The following is a 12,505-nucleotide window of genomic DNA, read 5'->3' as shown; positions in this document are numbered from 1 at the left end:
AATGATGCACTTTCAGAGGAGATGTTGCTAGCTCTGTCTCTTTGCCTTTAAGAGCAAAGAAATCAAGATCTTGTGACCTTGATTAAATACCTCTAAACGCACAATTTACATTTAACTGCTACTAATAAGCTACCTTATTCTTCAAAAGCTGCAATAATTTTTATGCAAATGACTTATTTAATAGATTATTTAGTGAAAATCTAAATATTGGAATTGATAGTGAAACCTTCTAAAAAAAATAATTGCCTAACAGTTACCAATATAAAAGACAGATTAGCAATAGCTATAAATGCAGCATATAAACCTCAAAAGTATGTTATAACTAAAGACTCTAACAAAGACCTTAAAAAAGATTTTCAAATGTAGTAGTACTGGAAATATTACAAATAATTTAAAAAAGCTGCTTGATGCTTGGAATTTGCATACAACCAACCTCAATAGAAAGCGAGTATTTTCATTGTCGTTTAATTTTTGCTCAAAACAAATCACTTAGTGGTTCATCTTGACTACCTCACAGTTTTAAAAATTTGTTTCCTAACCAAATAAGTTCAAAATATGTTTGTTCAAATAAGATTAATTTTTCTCAATATGTATGTATTACAAATTTTAAATATGCATACTAGGGGGGAGCAATTTTTATAGCAAAAAAAAAAAAGTTTGAAAATAAATATTCCTGAGATGAGAATTAATATCTATTAATTATAAGAAGAAAGTAAAAAAATATTTTCCAATTTTGATGAGCTCTTTAGGTTCTAAATTCTTGATAATTCTTGACTTTTTTTCTAAACCATTGTAACCTTAGACTTAATAAAAGCAGAAAAAAATGCTTGTTTTATAAATGATAATTTTATTAAATAAAAAATTGTTGTAAAAAAAATATACCTAAAACCCTCATTTTGTCAAAAATGGGGGTTTTTAAAGAAAAAAAAAGATATTTTTTATTTCTTTATTTTTAAATAAAAACAAATAGTATTTTAAAAATCAGCATATTGTTCTGCTTCTTTTGAAAAAATTTCAACAATATCAGGACCCGCCAGGAATTTAGAATCTAAAGAGGAATCAAACATTTTAAAAATCACTCCACCCTAATGCATACATATACAAATTTCATATACACATACAAATTTGAAATTAAATAAAATTTTAAACATGAATGTCGTTTTCTTATTAAAAGTTAGTTTCGTGTTTGTATATTTGTTTAAGAAAGGATTTATTCCTAGATATTTATGAAATTATTTTTAGATTTCCTGCTTCCCGGGATCAAAAAAATGTCAGGAATCGATACCCTCTAATATATGTAATTAAAGAAATTGTGTACATTAAATAAATTACATTTACTATGGATTTTTTTTAAATAATAACATAAAAGTTTAAAAACAATTAAACTTAACAAAACTTTTATTAAGTTATTGTAATCGTTATTTTTAATATTTTTAAAGTTCAAAAGAATATAAAGAAAAACAAAATTTTCTGAAAAAATTTTTGTTTCTTTTTTTTTGTTTTCTTAATGTAAAATAAAATAGCGAGCTAATGATCAAAAGCTAATTTATTCAAAAATTAAATTTGCCCAATTACTATGTTATTACTATGTTATTACAATTACTATGTTATTAAGACTGAAATTTTTACTTTTGTTCATTCATCATAAAAAATAGTTAACTGTAAAAAATAGTTAAATAGTAAAAAACTCTTAACTGCTAACAAGCAAAAATTAACATTACTCAATAAATACTTTAAAATCATTCCAACTTTCGAAAAAACAAATTTTTCATACATTCCATTGTTTATAAATTTTTCATACATTTTAAATCTAACGTTCAGTTACTAACCAAACAGCAGTTTTAAATGATAAATGAATATATATATATATATATATATATATATATATATATATATATATATATATATATATATATATGTATATATATATATATATATATATGAATGTATGTATATATATATATATATATATATATATATATATATATATATATATGAATGTATGTATGTATATATATATATATATATATATATATATATATATATATATATATATATATATATATATATATATATATATATATATATATATATAAAAGATGTATTGGATTGCTTGAGTTTCTGCTGGGATGATAATGATATTTTTATTAAAAGTTAGATTTTTGCATGAACCTAGAGTACGATAATTGTATATAGACAGCTTCATTTGTAGCCTCAAAGAGGCTTTTACATATTGGAAGCCAATATCCTTATATTCCTGTGGTTCACTCATTTAAAGGAAGATTACAACCGTGTTAAATTTTTGCTTGAGAAGATAAACTACAACAAGTATCAATAGGATGTATGCGGAGATTTGAAGATAATTATCTTTCTTCTTGGCCTATAAGGCGGGTACACCAAATATTTGTGCTTTGAGACATGCTTTTGCTTTTGGGATACTAGAGTGTCAAATCAATACTACCTATATATAAATCAATACTACCTACAACTATACTCGAGACTGGCAAGTACACACGGAGCTAACAGCTGGTAAATTTTTGAAAATTTTAAAAATGAATAAAGCAAAACAGTTATTCCCAGGTAAATGAAGGTCAATGGTTGACCACAAAAAGATTTACCTATCTAATAAATTTGAAATGCAGTTGAAAATATTTTAATCAAAACTGTGTGTTGATTTTTTTCAATTAAATTTATAGATTTTTTGTATTTAAATTTGATTTTTATGATTTATATTGAATTTTCATTTTTGAAATATAAACTTTTAATCGCATTTAGTTAGTTTATAAAAAAACTGAAAAAGTTTGTTTTGTTAAATCATAATTAAATCAATTTGAAACATTTAAAAATATTTTTCAATTCTTATAATTTATGTATCGTTAAAGAATTTTATAAGTTACTATCAAACTCTCTTTATAAGATGTTTGCGAATTAATATCTTAAAACAAGGGCTATATTAGAGTAATGTTCATAACGTTGCTTTTGCAATAAGCTCATAGAAGTTCATTGATAATGTTTTCTGATTAAGTACTTTAAATAGGAAAACCAATATGCCTGCTTTCCTGATTCCAAGTCGGTCTCTATTGTTTAAATGCACGAGACCAAATGATAAAAGTATTTTTCACTGCCTGAAGATGAGCTAAAGCAGTAAGTAATTAATTAACAACATCCAGCATCACATCATTACATCCAGCATCAGCATCATCATATACATATATATATATATATATGTATATACATATATATATATATATATATATATATATACATATATACATATATATATATATATATATGTATATATATATATATATATATATATATATATATATATACATATATACATATATATATATGCTTATATATACATATACAAAGATATGTATATATATTTATATATATATATATATATATATGTATATATTATATATACATATATATATATATATATATATATATATATATATATATATATATATATATATATATATATATATATATATATATATATATATACATATCAGCCATCAAAGTTAAGGTCAGCATTTTTCAATGCCAACCTAACTGCCAATCTTACAGTATCTGTAATGGTTTCTTTAATGGTTCAAATTATTAAAAAAATCACCTTACAGGCTATCGTCCTGCTCCCATATACGGTCTTTCAAAAATGCATAAACTATTGTCTTCTGATCATAATATATGTTTTTGACCTATTGCATTGTCTATTGGCACTTATAGCTATCATTTGGCTAGATTTCTTCAAGATTTACTATCTCCATTAATACCATTAATACCCTCCCAAAAACCACGCAATTTTATTCTTGGATTAAATTAACAAAAAACATTCTTCAATATCTTTTACCATGGAAAAGGAAGAAAATTCAAAAATATCTTTTTTGGACATAACTCTATGTAAGTCAACTTAGTTTCTCCGCGCAGCGGCCTTGCTCGGCAAGATTCGTGTTTCGGAGTTAAAGAGTTGAGACAGGGTTGTACCACGAATAACAACTAAAAAAAAAAAAAAAAAAACACAAATAAAAATGAGTAGCCTCCTTGACTGTAGTGGCCCCCCTCGGGCCTTGGGGAGGTGAATAATCTAAAAAAAAAAAAAAAAAAAAAAAAGTCAAACATTTCAACAATTACAACAGTTTTTCATAAAAAAACTTCATTGGATTATGCACCAACTTTTACAGCTTTACTTCATTTTCATATAAAATAAGTTTTATAAAATGTTTAATTAATAGAGCTTTCAAAATTACCAATACTATCCTTGGTCTCCTTTATGATTTTGACAATCCTTTTAAAATTTTCAAACATAATATGTACCGATCGTGGATAATAGAAAAAATCCACAAATCGTACTTAAATAAAGGTAATTATGTTGTTCTATTACCGTCTGCTGTTTTAAACTCCCTTATATTAGTCAAATATCTGAACTTATGAAGTGAAGATTACACTTAATTTTTAATTATTAAGTGACATTTTAAGTCGGTTACCGTAAAGTTAGTATTCACTTCGTTAAAAATGTCTAACTTTTTTTTGTCTAAAGATCACCTTCCTGTAGATTTTAAATCATTTGTTGTTCACAAATTTGTTTGTGCAGGATGTAAATCCTGGTCTATCGTGAAACTTCTCGCCACCTAAAGATACGAATGATTGAACACTACAGAAGGGATAAAAACTCTCTTATTTATAAGCATCTTCACTCAAAAGAAAAATGTTTTACTAATTATAATGATGAATGCTTTTCAACTTTAGATCACGCCAATAACAGAATTGAATTAAAAATTAAAGAAAGTATTCATATAGGATGGGAAAAACCCAATATGAATAAACAACTAAATCATGTTAAAATGACTCTTACTATTTAATATAACTTACCGACTCTTTTGTTATATTTGGCATTTGTTAAAATAATTTTTAATAATTATTAATAATATATGGAAAGTTTGTTATCAATTTTATGGCTTTTATTATGTTTATTTTTACAATTATTATTTTATACCGTTTTAAACAAATAGATTTTAACTGATGATCACTATATATAATCCAAACATGTCTTGAATAATAAAATGTTTTTGAATAAAATTTAAAAAGTTGTCTTATTTTTTAAAATATTTTCCCATTTTGTGCTGAGAAGAAGTTTTGGATATATATATATATGTGTATATATATATATATATATATATATATATATATATATATATATATATATATATATATATATATATATATATATATATATATATATATATATAAACAATTTTAAAATATATTCTACAAAATAGAGTGTTCAATGTTCTTAAAGGAACAGAGTAATTATAAATTAGTAGAAAATCACTTAACACTTTTCAATTTGAAGATGCCCTCGAAAAAAGTGGTTTTGAAAATTTTGAACTAAAATTTGACCCTGAAAAAAATAATATAAAAAAGTGAAATAGAACTAGAAATGTAATTTCTAGTTCTATTCCACTAACATAGGAAAAGTGTTTTTAAAATTGGTCTATAAGCATTTCCCACCCTCTAATAAATTACATAAAATTTTTGATAGAAATACAATTAAAGTTAGCAACAGTTATATCCAAAAATATGGATAGAATTATAAAAGGTCACAATAATGATTTGTTAAACAAAAAAGAAATCCTAAATAAAAAAACTACAGAAAAGTGCTCAAAAGACACCATGCTGTCAAAATATATATGGGAGTTAAAAGATAAAAATATTGATGATTTTATAATGAATTGGTCCATCTTTATTAAACAAAAAATTGGAATTGACTTCTAAATGCAGACACAAAAATAAGTTTCTCCTAATAAACTATAAAAATAAGTGAACTCAAATAATAGTTACATTAAATCCCCCCTTTTGAAAAATATTTTTCTTAAAAAAGCAGAAGTAATCAATTCGAAAGAATTCTTTTTATAATAATGTCAGCATATTCCACAAATGAGTGAAAATTTACAATAGTTAAGACATTTGTGACTTCCTGTAATTTATTTTTTGGTATACATTGAAGTTTTATTAATGTGATCATTCATTTCTGATGAGTCTTTATTGATGAAACACAGTGAAAATAAAAAAAATTTTTGTTACGTGATTTTCTACTAGTGTATATATATATATATATATATATATATATATATATAATATATATATATATATATATATATATATATATATATACATACACACATATACACATATATATACACATATATATACACATATATATATACATATATATATATATATATATATATATATATATATATATATATATATATATATATATATATATATATATATATACTCCTCACATGCTAAACATGTTTCTCTGCACAGCTTGTTTGACAAGGTTTATAGAGTTTAAGGTTGAGAAAGTTTTGAATAAAAAAATTTATCCTCAACAGTTAAATGAAGCAAAATCTATGCAAATACAATTAAAAACATTTTAAATGTGCATACAATGCTTAGAAAATATTATTTGTATATATGATAAATGATTTTTAAAATTTTGTGTGAGGAACTTCAAAAAATATTTGTTTTAATTTTAATGACAAATGGCATTCTTTTTATTTTTAGTTATCTTCCAAAAACGATGAACTATCTAGCAAAGATGCTATCATTCTAACATGTAATGAAGAAATCAAAGAATTAAAAAATGCATCTTTAAATTTTAAAAAGACTGTTGATGCACTTCAAGCTGATTTATCTGAAAAAAACTCTTTGATTGTTCGCTTTAAGAAAGAAAAAGAAACACAACTATCAAAAACTGTATCTTTTGTTGTTTATGAAGACATGAAGAGAGAATGTGAATCTTTGAGTTCTGCTAATCTGCAACAGAAGGTTTTTTTCTTTTTGTGAAAAGTTTTAAATAAATATAAACTTTTCTTAATCAATTAAATGTTGTTTAATAAATTTGTTCAACCATTTTGTTTGATCATTTTCAATAATTCAGTAAAAAAAGTTTCTTTATAGATGACTCTAGAAGATCTTCAAAATAACTTGAAATCAGCATTGGAAACAAATAGTAAATTAGAATCAGAAATTGAAAATTATAAAATAGAATTGGTGAAGATAAATATGGAATATACAGAAACAAAAGAACAATACAAAGAGGTTTAAAGCACTTTTGTTTTGATTTTTTTTATTCTTATTTAAATGTTATAAGACACATGTAAATGATGTAAATGAATAAAAAAGTATTTTTTGTCATGGCATGTGTAATTGATGATAGTGTGATTTATTATTGAAATACATTTAATTAAAAACTTGAGACATTTAATGACATATCTTACGACACATGCAATACAGTAGCCGCAGTAGTAGTTTTTGTAGCTGTTATTGTATTAATATAAAGAAATTAATCTCACACATGTTCCCACTTAACATCAGTTTTTAGTAAATCAATTTTATTACAGTTTCATGCACAAAAATTGAATTTTTTTGAAGGTATCAATGTTTTGGTTTTGATAAAGTGTGACCAGGTTTAAACTACAAAAGCGATATTACGATTTTGATGATTAACTTTTTGGCTGTAAAATCCCCAAATTTTGATAATAAAATAAATAAATAAAAAAAATTTACATTTACACAAAATGTGATAAGTTTCCAAAAAAAGATTCCTTTGGCAATTTATTTGCAGATCCACAGGAGCAAATTGATTACTTTGAAATATTTTATTTTTAAATTGGTGCTATTGATTGAAGTGGCACTTTTTTTTGCTATTGATTGAAATGACACTTTTTTTTTGCTATTGATCGAAGTTGCACTTTTTTTTGCTGTTGATTGGAGTGGCACTTTTTTTTGCTATTGTAGTTACATTAACTTGGTTAACCAATTATCAATTTTTTTTTTCAAAAAGTCATATCACTTTTGAGTTTAAACTAATATGTTAGATTATTTTATATAGTTTTCAACAGACATCCTTTTTTTTCTTGTCAAAACAATTGTTGCTTTTAAATTGTAAATCCACTTGTTTCTCTTTGAAGCAATCTTGTTCATTAAGGTTCATTAATGATTGGAGTTGTAGAGTAGTAACAACAGCTAAAAAAATAATAGCTTCATTGACTGTAGTTAATGTTAGTGTCTCAGTAAAATGGCTTTTTTTAATGGTAACAAATTTTTATTTTTGTTTTGATTGCAGGTTGAAACTATTTTTTCCTCACCTGTTTCTATAAAAACAAACAAAAAATAACTGTTCTGTTGTTGTTGTTGTTGTTCAACAACAACTTTGCTTTTTTAAACAAGACAACAATTTCTTAACATTTTTGTGTTTTCAAGAAGTTCTCAATTCGTATTAAAAACATTTTTGTAGAATATTCTTTAACTGCTAGTTACGTTCAGAACAGAGAATTTGCCAAAATATTCGAGAACTTTCAAGAAACCTACTGAAATTTTTAGAATGTTCTCACACTGTCCAATAGTAGTCGTACATGTATAAAATCATAGGTGATTTGATCCAATCACGGGTGGTTTGAACCAATTACAGGTAATTTGAACCAATATTCCAGTTAGTGTTATTGGTAAGAAGTTTGCATCAGAAATTTTATACGAGGAGCAGTCATTTAACTTTTATACGAGGAGCAGTCATTTAACTTGAAAGACATTGAAAAGTTTGCATCAAGTTTGACATTTTGCTATTCGTGTGGATTCATAAAGACAAGATCGAAAAAGTATTTTGTAAAAGCATGTTGTAAAATGTGTGAGGCCTACAAGACATACTTCAGTATGTCTGTCATGGATCAGTACAAGTCATAGGCATCCTATTTCACATGCAAGTATTGCAAGAAAGCTCTTGAAGGTAAGTTGAATAATTGGTTCTTGCTTAGATGCGTTATTTTATAGAATTCCAATGATTTAGACATAATTAGTTCATTTTAAAAAGTTGCAATAGACAAAGTTTCCATATATGTTGGTGTACTTTAAGAAAATGGTATATGTTAACTTTATACCTTGTATCAAGTAATGTGTGAAATTTCCTGCTTTCAAATTTATTTAGTTATATGTGCTATGCTACAGATTGTTACAGAGAGCCTTGTTTTCTTTTTTTTGGTAATAACTGAAGAAAATTGGCAGCACTCAATAACTGCATTATTGATCATACAAAAAATTGCTCAGACAGAAATACATTTTAAACTATTTATCGTTTATTTTTTTTGTTTATTGTCCCATGCTACCTGCTCCCACTCCTCCTAAGAGGGATCAGCCATCTTCAGAAAAAAGCAACAAGTCTGACAGCAAGGAAGATATTGGAGATAACAGTTACAGTTACTGTTGAAGAGGTCGACTCCTTATATCCGGGTTTAATGTTGACTACTGATATCCGGGCTTAAAAAGTAAAATTTGTTGGATAAAAAGTTGTTACTTATAACAGATCAGAAAAAGCATCAGAAAGCTTGATAGGCTGTTCTTCTGGTATTATGTGTCTTTTTGAGGCTTTGGTATCAGATGTAACCCTAGTGAATGGCACATATTCATAAGCTGTTCATCCTTGAGCCACAAAATTAATGGTTCACAGTGGAAACAACTACCTGTTCACTCTGGTGGCTTATTCTGTGCATCTCAAAAAAGATCAGACCAAGATGTTACCAAGGGTCTTGATGTATGCTGACTATGAGTAGGAGGTCTTTAGAGGACCTTTAAAATGGTGTCATTCCTCATAGACTTTTGAGGCAGTTTTACTAAGTTTACTTGTTTGTTTTGCCTATGGGACAGCCATAATACTATGAGGCACTATCACAGAAAGTACTGGCCACCATGGACTGAGTACTCTGTGGGCAAGAGCAATATTAAGCGGGAGCTGCTCTTAAACCTTAAAAAGTGCTTATGCCACCACTGCATATCAAGTTAAGCTTTATCAAGCAATTTGTCACTGCTCTTGACATTAAGTTAACACTTTGTTAACTCTTGACATTGAGTTAACACTTTTTAAGTACATCTATAGCCTTCAATATATAAGTCTGCAGTGCTGGCACAAAAACTGACCTATTTTTACTATGTCATAAAACTGCTGACCTGAATCACTAAAGGTTTTTTTTTTAATTTGAATGTCATTATCAAGAACAGTATAAGAAAAACATGATGGTGACTGCATTTGGGGGCTATCTGATAGTGATTTTAAATCAGGACATGACAAATTGACAAACGTGCAAACGTTTGTTAAAAAAAAGACATCGTGCAAACGTTTGTTATAAAACAAACATTACAGTTTTTTACTTTTGCTTATGCATATTTTTTTAAATGAATGCATTATTTCAGCAATTTTTTTTTTTTCCAAATAATTATGTGATTGATAGTATGTTATTTGTTATAAAAAAACACATTTGTAATAAAAAACAACTAGATACTAAAACTTGAAACCCACTTTAATGACTTTAAAAGAAACTATACTGAAACATGATAACTTTCTTCAATAGCCTTACTTTTAAGCAAAATAACTAAGAATGCCATTGAGAAAAGTAATTATGTTTTAGCATGGTTTTAGCATGGTTTTCGCATGCGCTAACAAAAGCATGTGAAATTTTAGTTCAAATGAATACATTTGAAATTACTTTAAAAGAAACCATGCTTAAACTTTAAGATTGCTTTTTATACGTGCTTTTTTTAAATTCTCTTATTTTCTATAGTTCTGCTTGTTTGCATAATAAAAACACTGTTAAAAAACTTGAAAAGAATTTTTAAGTTTGGCTGAAATGTATATAATCTAATAGAATATATAGAATTATTATGTTTATTATAGTTTTCATTTTTCATTGTGGATTTAACAACACTAACAATTTTTTTTTAAACTTATTATTAAATACTTAATATGATGTTATTATTTTTAAAAGTTTTTAAAAAAGAAAAACAATTTTTAGATTATTTTTAGATCATTTTATTTTAATTTCTTAAAGTTTATAAATTTTTTTATTAGTAAAGTTAACAAACTAAATTGAAAAATCACTATTTAGTATTAATGGATAGCAGTTTAGAATCAGTAGTAGGATGATCATTGCATTAGGAGTGCACACACTAAACTAATAATAATTAGTTTGGCGCTGCGTTCTCCTACGAAAAACCGAAACAATGGTTACCCAAATCATTAGGTCTTTGCATATTAATTATCATTAATTTGTGCGCACTTTGCAAATGCTTAAAAATTATTTAAAAAAAAAAAAGTTGTTAGATTCAATAAGCATCTTTTATATATCTAATAACTTATTAACTAGAATAAATATTATTTGAAAATAAAACTCTCTTACTTAATATATCTCTTAAATTAGATGTTCGTCAATAATTAAAGATACAAATGTCAATGTTCATTAAAAAAAAACGATTTGTCGTGTCCTGTAAATATACTTGTATTTAAAAATGTTATCATTTTTAAAGCTTTTTAAGTGATCTTTTTCTATTTATGTCTATTCAAAAGACAATTGTTGTTTCTTAAAAACATGTCAATAGAAATATTTTTTTTCCTATGTGCTGTGGTCATAAAATCAAGATTTATACATAATGCAGTCATTTTTTCATCTTCAGATTTGACCAATTGAAATAACACTTTAAATCCAAATACAAATATTGTGTTACTTAATATAATTTGTCAAATGTGTTCACTTTGTATATTAGATTAACTTCTTATTGTTAAAAATAAAATATGTTTGTTACCTGTTCATTTCTACGATTGAGCTTTGAGTCTCTTCAAAACTGAGACACGTTTTAACAAGGAAAGAAATAACAATAACAATAATTTTCATTTATTTACTTCCTAGATTATTTATTTACTAGTCAAAAAGAAAACATCGTACTACTTGTACACTGAGTAGGCAGAGCTGGGATATATTATTAGCCGTATCAGCAATCCTGCTGATACGGTTAATAATAAATCAGAGTTTTACCAGCGCTCTAACCAACTGAGCTATCCTTGACTTTATAAGCATTCATACTAAAGCAATATGTAGTAAAGTTTGTAGAACTTAAATTTATTTATTATTATTACAAACCATATCAATTTTATTTATTTGTTCTGATTATGATATTTATGAAGATATTTTTTCTTTTTCAGATACTTATGCATAATATTAAATATATATATATATATATATATATATATATATATATATATATATATATATATATATATATATATATATATATATATATATATATATATATATATATATATGTATATATATATATATATATATATAAATATATATACACATATATTTAAATGTAATTAAACTTATACAGATTTTGGATTCTTTAATTTAGTTTGAACAAATTAACAATGATTTAAAGAAAGATCTACAAGATTCAAGAACAAAAGTTGAGAACTTTGAGAAGCAAGAAAGAAGATCTGTAATAATTAGCGACAAAAAAAAAGCAGAAGATAATCAAATAGTGAAGCAGTTGCAGGATGAAAATACACAAAAGTTAAATCGCATTATTGAATTAGAAAAGTGTGTTAAAATTTCTTTTTATATTTATTTTTTCTATATAAAGTGAACTTAGTTACATTCTTAATTAG

The 12,505-nt window shown here is 25.2% G+C and overlaps 1 protein-coding gene across 2 annotated transcripts in view; it reads left to right on the top strand.

Annotated features, from left to right (window-relative positions):
* The window catches only part of LOC101241062 (ELKS/Rab6-interacting/CAST family member 1), a 42,638-nt gene that overhangs the window by 21,383 nt on the left and 8,750 nt on the right, over positions 1-12,505 (top strand). For both annotated transcript variants that reach the window (XM_065814599.1, XM_065814598.1), the window contains exons 8-10: positions 6,580-6,843; positions 6,976-7,116; positions 12,250-12,437. In XM_065814599.1, coding sequence (XP_065670671.1) covers positions 6,580-6,843; positions 6,976-7,116; positions 12,250-12,437 — 593 coding nt within the window. The remainder of the gene's footprint in view (positions 1-6,579; positions 6,844-6,975; positions 7,117-12,249; positions 12,438-12,505) is intronic.

Source organism: Hydra vulgaris, chromosome 12 (genome assembly GCF_038396675.1).
Source record: "Hydra vulgaris chromosome 12, alternate assembly HydraT2T_AEP".
NCBI lineage: Eukaryota > Metazoa > Cnidaria > Hydrozoa > Anthoathecata > Hydridae > Hydra > Hydra vulgaris.
The sequence above is the reverse complement of the archived record's forward strand: the minus strand, read 5'-3'. Positions and strand labels throughout refer to the sequence as shown.